This window comes from Gymnoscopelus microlampas (genome assembly GCF_963454915.1).
Source record: "Gymnoscopelus microlampas genome assembly, chromosome: 10".
NCBI classification, from domain to species: Eukaryota; Metazoa; Chordata; class Actinopteri; order Myctophiformes; family Myctophidae; genus Gymnoscopelus; species Gymnoscopelus microlampas.
The window spans coordinates 46,136,685-46,148,955 of record NC_139947.1 but is presented as its reverse complement, the minus strand read 5'-3'; the positions used below and the strand labels follow the sequence as shown (position 1 = coordinate 46,148,955).

The window sequence follows — 12,271 nt, the reverse complement described above, 5'->3', positions numbered from 1 at the left end:
AAATTAACACTCAGGATGTGTGTTGCTTTTGAGTCAGAAAGAGAGAGAGAGAGGGAGAGAGACAGAGAGAGAGAAAGAGGGAGAGAGAGAGAGAGAGAGAGAGAGAGAGAGAGAGAGAGCGAGAGAGAGAGAGAGAGAGAGAGTACTTACTATGCACTAGTTGCTCACAGGCCTGTGTCACCATCTGGAAGATCACGGCCATAGACTGGGGTTCTCCCTGTAACACATCAGTGGAGAGTCACTATGTTTTTTTTTTGTTTTTTTTTACCAATTTCAACCTGGTGTCCCAATTTTGGGTATGTCATTATAGGCGAAAATGTTGAAACATTTTCAGATTTTTTTAAATAAAAAAGCTGTCTAAAGTTTAGAAAAAATAGCAGATCAACAAGCTCACAATGCGCTGCAATGCAATGCGTAGTGAGCTTGTAGATAGGCTATTTCTGAATAGCTGGAATATAAAATAGGGCTTACTTAAGTGGTTAATACTGTAATAAAAGTATTAACAAAAAAAACAATTTATAGCTGATTTTTTGTTAATCTCTCAATGCTGTCTGTCTCGATGTTTCAAGAAAACTTTTCTGGGCTGAAAGTGATGGTTTAAATGTTTGAATCACAAAAAACTCACCTTCTCCCCTCTTTCTCCCTTATTACCTGACAGACCCTGTGTATAAGAAATAGGAAAGAAATCTGTGAAAACTGTGGCGATAAATATGACAAATGACACTGTCTGTGCTTTGGTTCCTACCGTAGGTCCAACGGGTCCCAGATAACCCCTCTCCCCTGAAGGCCCTGGATGTCCTGGCATTCCCTGGAAACCCTTTACACACATAATGATGGATGGATGGATGGAGAACAAATTAAACATTAGGAAAAAAAAACTCACATGTGCTTCAATACCCAATCGAATCCTCAGTGTTCATTCAACTAAAAGAGTGCACAAATGTGAGGGTCCATTTGATTTTACTGTGTGTACTGAGTGGGTATCATAACCTTTCAATGACTAAACGTTTTTTAGATCAAAATCTTAACATCATAAAAACATATTCTCCAACTTTCTTGTAATGAATTATAATGAATATCCTACCCTGAGTCCAGTGGTACCGGATGGGCCGATGTTACCTTCTGCACCCCTAATGCCCTGCAAAATGTGTCCCAGAGATATAAGAACAGAAGGAGATGAAGGAGACTGCTGGGATCACAGCCACTGAGAATAAACAGGATAAAGAATAACAGGTATTATTGTGTCGCAAACCACTGACTGGGACCAGCCATCTTACAGTACCTTGGGACCGGGAATCCCCTCTTCCCCTTTTGGACCTGGAGGACCAGGTATACCCTAGAGAGAGAGAGAAAGAAATAAGAGAGGATGATAGAGAGACAGAGGATCAACAGAGAGAGGGAGGGATACAGTAGGTAGGGATCGCATGGGAAGAGATAGAAAGAGTGTTAAAGCTTAATTTATGCTCTGTTGCACAACAGCGTCACGTGTCGGAAATAGCAGACCTACAAGCTCATAACGCATTGCATCTGTGACGTGTTGTGAGCTTGTAGGTTGGCTATTTTCATCACGTGATGCCATAATGAAGTATGAATCGGGCTTGAGGCTGAAGCATACTCCTTGCGGAAACAAAGTACAATTTAGAATTTAGGCATTTAGCAGACGCTCTTATCTTATCCAGAGCGACTAAGCAAGGTAAATAATCACATACATGCAATGCAAATGCAAAGAAACCGTGCAGAGCCTCAATAAGCTAGGATACCAGGTAAAAAACGAACCTAGCTAAATAACATGCAATCTTTGAATTACATTCTTAACATGTGTGGTCAAGAAAAACAAAATTAATGAACAAAAACATTTTATTGTATTCATTTGACTCTTATTAACCCACCTGGACACCTGGTTTTCCAAGCTCTCCTTTCTCTCCTGTTGCACCAGGGGGTCCCTAGAAACAGCAGAGAACATGTACTGCACAAGCCACAGAAAACAAACAAGTCATTCACATGTATTGACTTTTCAAATGCGAGCGCGTTGCAAAGTAACATTATGTGTGATTATGTCTGTGCAAGAGATGCACTTGGGTCCATACGCCATCACTGTACATGTCCTTTTGAATGCTTTAGCTGCTGCTGCACCCCAGAGGAATTGGTGAGCCAAAGCTGTGGTATACTAGTAACGCAGAGCAGTAGCCACTTATTTGATCCAATTTCCTGGCATTCCCTGTTTTGGGAATGTCATCATAGACAAAAAAATATTTAAAGATAGCTAAAATAGCTGGCTTACAAGCTCACATCGTGTCACTATTCGCTGTATAAGTAAGTATGTATTAGTATTAGTGGTTAATCTTGTGTTATGAGGGAAAGAGTTACTCACCACTTTGCCCTGGACAGTCATCCCCCGAGGTCCTCTGTTCCCCAAGGGCCCCAGGCCGCCGTCACCCCCAGTCGTTCCTGACGGACCTACCTCTCCCTGCCACACAAAGACACAATCCACTCTCATGCATTAACACAGGTTTCCAGGCTGTAGTTCTAAATAATAATTACATAACTTTTTTGTGAATAAAATGTTCTTTTGAGTTTTGTCCAATATTAATGGTAGAGTATGTTAATACAATATGAACTAACACAACTATGCGGTTGAAGTTAGTCTCCCTGCTCTTCCATTTAGACCTTTAGATACTGTGGTCGGGTAGGACAACTACTGGTTGACAAGTGGTACTGTATGAAGCTCAAAAGCGCAATATATCCTCTGCCCAAACAAGCTCAACAGTAGACCTTTTGGCATTTAGGGACCTTGTAGGGATCCTGGGTAGGACGTAGAAGTTACGGATTGCAGCTTTTTAAGCCAACTGTTTGGTTAGAAAAAGTTCAAGGTTGAAAAAACAAATTGATGACGTCTGACCTTATGGCCTTGCTCTCCCTTCTCGCCCTTCTCACCACGGGGACCTGGTCTGCCCTGGAAAACAAACAAACAAACAAGCGGATAAGAATATGGAAGAAAAGATCAACAGGGAAACAAAAGGTATAGTAATGTAAGAGTTCATAGGGGGTGTAGTCTGATTCTAGTTTTATGTGCTTGTACAAAAACAATATTCCAAGTAAAACAAATTACATAGCAGCAAATATAACATGTGATAATTTTACCACCATGCTTGATGGCGGTGCTTTAGACAACATGAAATGTCTGGGGGACTTACAACAGGTCCAAGGGGACCAGGGGCACCAGGGACGCTGGAGGAACAGGTGCAGGCGTAAGCTGGAGCAGGACAGCCCTCTTCATCCCTCTGTGGCAGGCAACAGTCACAACAGGACATGTCATTTTGTAGGCGATAAGATTTTCAAAAAATGTCAAAGAATTAAATAGTGACTATAGCAGATCTACAAACTCTGTTATAGGATCAAATGCTAACGTGTGCTAATGTGAGCTTTAGATTGGCTACTCTTGCGCGACACCGCTATGCAACAAACTATAAAATAGGGTTAATCATTAAATATAGGTTATAGACACAAGGTCAACAGGGCTCCCCTGTCCAATACAGTAGGTGTTACAGCTTCCTCTTATAGCTATACGCTTGATTTGTACTTTGTCGTACAACGATTTATAAATGAAGCATTATTATCAGCATTATCATTTAATATAAACTCCCACCATTGCACGATCATACACTAGGTAGGTTCAACTACGCTAGAATGAAATCTGGTCACCTTTACACATTCATTTGTAGCCTAAATATGAAAAGAAAGGTACATAGGATAGACGAATAAGGACAGCTGAAGGGACTGACCAGACCAGGCAGGTCACAGCAGGTGTCCTCTAAAGACCAGGTGATGTTACAGACAATCTCAAACGACTGCAGCTGGAACTGGATGTGAGAGAGAGGACAGGGACAAAGGTCATTCACACAGGGTGGGGGACAAGAAGATGGCAACAGTGTGAAGGAGAGAAATGTGTGCATCAATCTATAACTGAGAAATAGAATAACATAACACTGAGGATTTTTACTGTGTACAATAACATAACACTGAGGATTTGTACTGTGTAGAATAGTTAATGAAAAGAATAGATTAGAATAGAATGTAATGTACCGGAGCAGATCCACTGTTGGGGCCTCTTGTTTTCACCAGCTTTCCCAGCATCTCAAAGCCGTCAGTGGGTACAGCGCCTGGCGGGCGGGCGGGCCTCTCGGCTACACGCTGACAGTCCACAGACAGGGACACGCTCACCTGACTGACGGACAGGTGAATCTGCCAATCAGAGAATGGAATGGATTCATCAGTGCGTAGACAAAACCCTTGCATTGCCATAGATTTCAAATGCGATTTGATATGATAATGGTGATAAAAGTGTATTTGGTACTACTTTGGTAATTATATTTTCTAATATGTGTGTATGTATTTATGTTGATTTGAAAAGCAGCGTATATGATGCAATGCCTTTATTTAGCACTGGTTCCTATCTCATCTCATCCCTTTTCTGTTACACCTCTACTTTATAAATCATTTTCTCATCTCTTTTAATCAGTGCTTTCCTGCTTTGTGCCGCTGCTCACCTTCAAAGTTCTAATATAAAGGACTGGATGTGCATGCGCCCTCGTCTTCATCACCTCCAGCAGTGCCTGATGCAACTCCACTCTATCATGATTCTACTCACACTTGCTGGTACTCGCTGATGAAAAGTGTTTTTTTTTTTCTCATTACCTGTGACCTGTGGATGCATCTACAGATGCACTTTGTACAAAAGGCGTTCATTTGTACACTCTCTGAGTTACAGTCCCCATAAGGGAAGCGAACACCACTGCTGTATTAGCTTTTTTCATACATATTCATACATGTGCCTGAGTGCACAGTACATGAGAACACTCAGTCCCTGGGTAAAATGTTTAATTTAAGAGACTTTTTTCTCTCCTCCGAGTGACCTTTCTGTCATTGGCCACAGAACAACCTCACCTCCTCGCCTCCCTCCACTTATCTGATCCTTCTTTCCCATGCGCTGCTTCCTGCTTATAAAGATACATTCTATGTAGTCCACTCCCCCCTCCCCCTTTCCAGTGACATAGTAACAATAGACCTAAATGTGTTTATGTGTATTTCTATTTAAATGGTTAACATGCCAAGAAAATGCTACATGACCAAGTGTTATAAATGTAACTACTCAAATGCAGTAAGGTACAGTTCAGCATCAATCTAAAAAGTCAACATCAGCCTAAAAATATAATTTGTTCATCCTCAAATGCAGATAACAATGCCTGTTTCAGCTTCCTCTATGCTTAAAAAGCCTATCACATTAGCCAAATTGCAACAGAGAGAAAGAGAGAGAGAGAGAGACAGTAAAAAGAGCGTCAGGTCCACCAAGGTCTCTTCCTCATGAACAGACAATGTGTCACAATCGTTATACAGCGTTACAGATGAATGAGCACCAGAGCGTGCAGTCGTAAAGCAGTAATAATAGAAACTGAAAATAAGAAGTGCCCCTCGTTTCACAATTTGTATGTTGGATTTAGGCAAACTAATATAGAATAAATGTGGCAAACGTTTAACTAATAACCTCATGTTCTTTTTTACGACTGACTGTCCCTTCCACCTCATGTCTCTCCACACACCCCCTGCAAAGCTCTGGCCCATCTGATTTGAAAACACATTGGTTCCATGGCCTCCTCCCCTTGTTCTATAGTTTGTATACTCTGTCACCTTGTGGAAGCTGCCATAGAACAGCTTGTGAACTTCCGTCTGGTCGAAGGTCAGCTCCTGAACCTCTCCTCTGTAGTCCAGACTGAAGTATACCAGATGTTTGGTCGTGGCTGAGGGGAGCACAAAGACAGGAAATTAATCAGAATATAAACTAGGGTTCCTAGCCTTCCACCATTCACTCCCTACTTTTGTCTGTTTTATATTATTTCATTTGTACAGAAAGTTGCACAACTTTCTTTTTTGTACTTGTATTTCCTGCGTTGACATACTGTACTGTACATCACTGCATGATGTCCAGTCCAGTACATTCATCACTGTGTGTGAAATGCTAATGGGGCTTCACATTGTACAGTATAAAGGGTATTCAGATGTACTTCTGGGGAGGGGGAAGGGAGGCGTGGGGGGGTCCCTTTGTTTTTTTGCTTAAGTTTGAGTGTATTCTTTTCATTTTACCTGTTTATTTTGTGTATATGTCTGAAAAAAAAGGAAGCAATCCATGTGTATGAACAGAAATGTATAATCCTACCCTGTGCTTCACAATAAAAAAGATTTGAAACGAAAAGGGTGTTCAGATGTTAGATGTACAGCATTTATAGTATATAAGATATAAGAGCATGGTGGGAGCCCGCTGGCCTAGCGCGTCTCGGGTTTGTATCCCAATCCAGACGACCTTTGCTGAGTGTCACTCCCTGTCTCTCTCTCCCTGTTTCCTGTCCTTCTTCACTGTATACTATCAATAAAGGCAGAAAAGGCCAAAAATATATTTTAAAAAGTGGGGAAAAAAAGATGTATAAGAACATGGTTTGACTCACGGTCCAGCACAACACCCATCTTGGGCTGGAAGTCGTTGTCAGTGAGCTGCCAGAGGGCGAACGGCTCCCTGGGCGTCTCCTGCAGCATGCGGAAAGCAATGCTGATGGTGTGCTCTGGAGAGAAGCCTGCTGGGTGGATGAACCTGGAGGAGGGTGGACGGACGGACAGATTACCTGATCATCATTACACCCTTCAATTAGAAATAATAGCTCTCTGGGGGAGAGAGAGATGGATTTGAGGGAGCTTGAGATGAAAGGGTGTGATGAAAATATGAGGAGAACAGTGATGGGGGATTTAAGTATGGGATGAGAGCACTCAGGTGCCGCAGACTGGGGTAAAGTATCTGCCCACCACCGCAGAGACTAGGGGTTTGAATCCTCCTCAGTGCATCTGGCTTGGCCAGGAGGAAATTTAAACTGCTGCAGGGTATATATAGAATGGCTGGGCGCTTACACTGAAATCACTGGATATAGGAACATTGAAAGACAGGAGTTAAAGATATACAGTGAAATCCTCAGTGTTAAATGATCCATTTCTAACTCTGGGAGTGTACACTGTACAAATGTAACCAAATGGACCCCTACGTACGTGTGTGTGTGTGTGCGCGTGTGTGTGTGTGTGTGTGTGTGTGTGTGTGTGTGTGTGTGTGTGTGTGTGTGTGTGTGTGTGTGTGTGTGTGTGTGTGTGTGTGTGTGTGTGTGTGTGTGTGTGTGTGTGTGTGTGTGTGTGTGTGTGTGTGTGTGTGTGTGTGTGTGTGTGTGTGTGTGTGTGTGCCTCACCTAGTGCTCTGTGTGAGTTGGACATCTCTGTAAAGAGTGTAGGTAGGTAAGGTGTTGAAGACAAATGGTTCTGCAGCAACACCCTCCACTGAGGAGTGAGCCCTCTGAGTCAGACCAAACGCCTCCATCATGTCGAACCCTGGGACAACACATGTACAGTACACACAGTAAGACATGGGCCCAATCCCAATGACCTCCTAAAAAGCTGCATCCACGAGAAGTATTTTTTAATTACACTTTTTCCATGGCAGAGGCAACTTCACCTTTATTGTCACATCGCATGTTTACAGGTATAAAAAAGGTGGAGTGCTTTGGATATCAAGTGGACTACTTTGGATATCAAAAAGCAATCAGAGCAAAGCAATCAGAGCACAATTATTAGGTTTGATGGTCCCGCCATCTGTGTTAATAGTAACACATACAGACAGGAGAAGGGTGTAGCAGTGTGTTGGTGCACAGCAGTTTGTTGCACAGCAGTTTGTTGATCGTTTTACTCCCACCTCTTCCTCAATTTTGATAGGCCGGTCAAAAAAAAGTGACAATGATGAGTTGCACTCTTCTCCAAATGTTGAACAACTTTCTTGAGGTGCCCACAACGCTCCAACAAAAAAACAGCAGCTGTAATTCTTTTGCAATTATTTTATATATTATTAATTTCTTTTTTTTTCTTGAAAATTTCCATGTATGAAATCTAAAAATATTTAGAAAGTGGATTTTTGCCTCACCTTTGACAATGCTGTTTCTGATGGTGACCTCAGGACAGACTGGAACACAAGAGAACAGTGTTGCATCAGTGAGAAGAAAAAACAAGAAAAGCCAATTTACAATCCTTGTACAACTTAACACCTGAAATAATAATACCTGAAATGTATATAGCACTTTTCTAAATATGTCGCTTTACATACTATAAGTGTGTGATAACTTGTACAATGGTTTACAAGCATCAACAATTGCTATTAGCTAGGCTATAATAGCTAGGCTATTTTTGGTGTGAGACACTGTTGGAAGTCAATTTAAAGTAAAAATCAGGTTTTAGGTTTAGGGGATCCAGGATAGCCAGAGCCATTAGAGATTAGAACAAACTGTGCTTTTCTTGTCATGTCTGGATCCAACAGAAACAAAGAAACCAATTGTTAGGTCTTTGGAACCAAGAAACAAGTGATTACTGGTTTTCAATTTAAAAGCTAATTCCATTCACCTGTTGTCCCAGGTTGAAATAGGTCTATGTTTAAACATCTGGAATGAAAAGTAGCAGCAGTCTGGTTCAACCACAACAAGAACCAGTGGTTTTAGACTGAAATCATACCTCCATAAGTTTGTGAATGTCACACTTTATAATGATTAGGATTAACTGATGGTGTCCCTTTGCAGGTCACTCATTTCTGTACCGCAAACATACAAACACAATATGACTGAGTCACCTTCGTTGTGGATCGGGTGCATTCTGGGGTGGATCGGAATTCTCACAGCCGTAGCTGTGAACAGCACAAATCAAAGCAGTCACAACCATAGACAGTAAATGTAAACCACAGTCTACACATACAAACTCTTGAAATGTTGATAATCTTTCAATATACAGGCTCACGTGGGCAAGAAATCCTAATTTTCATTCCACTTTGCACTTTTTCTACAAACTTATGAATGTATTTCAAAATTTGTCACAAAATGTAGCTTCCATAGATACATAAGGCAAGAAATGTTTAACCTTCATGAAACGACAAGAGACTACTTATATACCATCTAAATGTGGATTCATATTTGTGATGGCATTTACAGTGACCCCCTGTCTGACCTGTAGGATGCAAAATGGATACGGCGGCGCCCTCTGCTGAGCCAAGACGGGAGTGCACACTGATGCGGTACACGGTTTCTGCTTCCAGATGGGTGAAACAGTGACTGCTGCTCGACTCATCCACCATTTCCTCCTTCTGCTGCTTGTCTGGGTTCACAGACACACACGAGTGGAGTCATGTGCACGTCACGTCACACACACACACACACACACACACACACACACACACACACACACACACACACACACACACACACACACACACACACACACACACACACACACACACACACACACACACACACACACACAGAGAGAAGAAAACAAGCATTGGTAATTAGCCAGCTGAAGTCTCATCAGTGAAATGAATTTGCAGAGGCATGTTCAGTGCATTTAGCTCCCCGAATGTACTGGCACAAGCTCACAAGCTCTTGAGCTTGTAGATCTATTGTCGCTATTCATTGTACGATTAAGTATATAGGGCTTGAGTGGTTTATGAAAGACTCTACCTTTGACAGACTGGATGACAAGGCGGTATCCATTGACGGCTGACACTGGTCTCCAGGACACACAGATACTGGAGTGGTCGGACCTCACCACACTCACACTGCTCACACGCAGACTGGCTGGAGAGACACGCGGACACACAGACAGAGACACAGTGATGAACAAACATAGTTATGAGGACAGAGACACACGGACACACAGACAGAGACACAGTGATGAACAAACATAGTTATGAGGACAGAGACACACGGGACACACAGACAGAGACACAGTGATGAACAAACATAGTTATGAGGACAGAGACACGCGGACACACAGACAGAGACACAGTGATGAACAAACATAGTTATGAGGACAGCTTTGAGGACAGACTTGAATCAAATCAAAGGTTGAGATGCCAGTATTGATTAACTGCCATGACTGCGTTGGACTCACTGGTTTTGCCCTGAGCAGAACTGCTGCCTCCCTCTCTGTTGCGGTACTCAGCGGTTACCAGAACACTGTAGCGAGTGTCTGGCAGCAACGACTGGAGCTCCACTCGTCTTTCACTGCCTGCGACCAACACCTGAAGAAAACAATCACACCCTGTCCGTGTCAGAACTTTACGTAAGGCATTCATCAGTATCCAAAAATACAAATGCTCAAACTCAAGTAAAGTACAGAGACAAAGAAAGTACTTAAGTACAGTACTCAAGTAAATGTACTTCATTACTGTCCACCACTGGTCCCCTCACCGTGCTCTCCTGGGTGTCGGCTCCAGTCAGTGCGGTGTGGGACACGCGGTACTGCAGGACATGAGCGTTTGGGGGAACCCAGCTGACCAGCAGGCTGACCGCTGTCTCGTCTGAGATGGACACGCTGGACGGCCCCCCGCCAGACACTGTAGGGTTAAAAACACAGAGAGAGAGAGAGAGCGCAGAGACTCTCAGTTAGGGGGATATACTGTATGTATGTATGTTGTTCTGGATCTGCTATTTCTGTTTAATCTTCGTGAGAGACATATCTTATATCATCACTGTCTGGCAGTAACACAAATAGTGATTGATATGGTGTGAGGGCAAAGGAAAATCACCGAGTTCTAAGGAGGTAATAACAGGTGATGTGTGTATTTATAGAAGTACTTTCACAAGAGATAATGAGATTGAGAGAGCAAGAGAGAGAGAGAGAGAGAGAGAGAGAGTGCATGTGTCTGTGCGTGAGAGTGTGTTTGTGCGTTACTGTGAGAACATGCACATGTACTTGTTAGCACGTGTCGCTGCTGCCAAAAACTGAAGTGTTGTCATTGAGACTGTGTTATTTGATAATTATTTAATTAATCACAGGTGTTAATTGTTGCACCGGAGCCCCTCCATCCCCCAATTTGAGCATGAATATGATTTTGACGTTAGCGTGTGAAACATAACAGTGTTACATACAAGATCATGCGTTGTTAATGAAAACATTTCACAAAACCCCCACAGACACAGAACAGAGGAACGATATTATTGTCTACATCAGTGGTTCTCAAAGTGGGGTCCAGGGAACATAGGGGTCCTTGATGGGGTTCCAGGGGGTCCCCAGCAAAGTGAGGAACAGTTTAACCATTTAAGCCCTATTTCAAAAATATATACAGTAAAATAGCCGATCTACAAGCTCACAACACATTTTCTTTGCCTATGACATGCAGAAAATACACCAGGTGTTGTGTGTGTGTGTGTGTGTGTGTGTGTGTGTGTGTGTGTGTGTGTGTGTGTGAGTGAGCGTCACTCACGGGTGCTGTAGCGTGTAGCCACAGCTTCACTCTGTGCTCCGTCAGCGTACAGGGCAGACAGAGAGATCTGATACTCTTTATCGTCCTCCACCCCCTCCAACAGAGCCCCTTCACTGTCACCACCCATCCTCAGCTGGAACACAGAGAGAGGAGTCTGGATCTGCTGTACTGCACGCATACATTTCTACAATAACATGCATGTTTAATGTTCTATCTGTGCATTCATCTATGCATCCACGTACCTACAGTACCTTTCCATTATCCATCCATCTATTAATTCATCCAACCAACCATTCACTCACTCCTCCACTGTGATGGGAAAATTGAAACTAAATTATTTTTGCTGTTCTCAATATGTTGCATTTGCAGTCTTTTGTTGAGTTAGTTCTCTCTTCTCTTATGTGTGTCTAGTGGCAGAGCATTCCACTGCAGCAAGGCCATTATAACAATAAGCCTTATGTGTGAGAGAATGTCTAAAAACTATTGTAACTAATCATCTCTCTGTTGTAACTGAGAGGCACTGAGACACTCTCACGTGTCTCATCAATCCCAAGCTCTCCCATGCTTGCATCATAAACCCGGGCCAGGCCAAGAATAGTTGTGAATTGATTGATCTCACCAGTGTTCATTACAAACATTTGAAGCATGCTGTGGAATGTCCATGACACATATCATATTGTTGCTGTCGGGCCGAAACCTTGCATCTCCATATTTCAATTATTTCATAAATGAATGCCCCACTTCGTTGTACAAGAGGCTCGTGCAAAAGTAGCCCATAAGCTTGTAGATCGGCTATTTTACTTGTCTGCCCATCCATCACTATATGTTTTTTGTATGTTTTTGGTTGTGCAGCAGGGGTGGAAACCCAAGCCAAATTTCCATTGTGGACAATCAAGTTTACCTTGACCTTGACCGTGACCGTGACCGTGACCATCCATCCATCCA

At 42.6% G+C, this 12,271-nt stretch overlaps 1 protein-coding gene across 3 annotated transcripts in view; it reads right to left on the bottom strand.

Annotated features, from left to right (window-relative positions):
* The window catches only part of LOC311053845 (collagen alpha-1(XX) chain-like), a 39,669-nt gene that overhangs the window by 3,381 nt on the left and 24,017 nt on the right, over window positions 1-12,271 (bottom strand). For all 3 annotated transcript variants that reach the window (XM_084069577.1, XM_084069578.1, XM_084069579.1), the window contains 21 exons: window positions 11,327-11,459; window positions 10,311-10,456; window positions 10,012-10,141; window positions 9,579-9,695; window positions 9,070-9,216; window positions 8,699-8,752; window positions 8,003-8,041; window positions 7,278-7,416; window positions 6,498-6,640; window positions 5,686-5,795; window positions 4,084-4,242; window positions 3,783-3,860; window positions 3,195-3,281; window positions 2,900-2,953; window positions 2,372-2,467; window positions 1,890-1,943; window positions 1,283-1,336; window positions 1,085-1,138; window positions 746-817; window positions 626-661; window positions 151-217 (listed from right to left, as the gene is read on the bottom strand). In XM_084069577.1, the coding sequence (XP_083925703.1) occupies window positions 151-217; window positions 626-661; window positions 746-817; window positions 1,085-1,138; window positions 1,283-1,336; window positions 1,890-1,943; window positions 2,372-2,467; window positions 2,900-2,953; window positions 3,195-3,281; window positions 3,783-3,860; window positions 4,084-4,242; window positions 5,686-5,795; window positions 6,498-6,640; window positions 7,278-7,416; window positions 8,003-8,041; window positions 8,699-8,752; window positions 9,070-9,216; window positions 9,579-9,695; window positions 10,012-10,141; window positions 10,311-10,456; window positions 11,327-11,459 (1,969 nt within the window). The remainder of the gene's footprint in view (window positions 1-150; window positions 218-625; window positions 662-745; window positions 818-1,084; window positions 1,139-1,282; window positions 1,337-1,889; window positions 1,944-2,371; window positions 2,468-2,899; window positions 2,954-3,194; window positions 3,282-3,782; window positions 3,861-4,083; window positions 4,243-5,685; window positions 5,796-6,497; window positions 6,641-7,277; window positions 7,417-8,002; window positions 8,042-8,698; window positions 8,753-9,069; window positions 9,217-9,578; window positions 9,696-10,011; window positions 10,142-10,310; window positions 10,457-11,326; window positions 11,460-12,271) is intronic.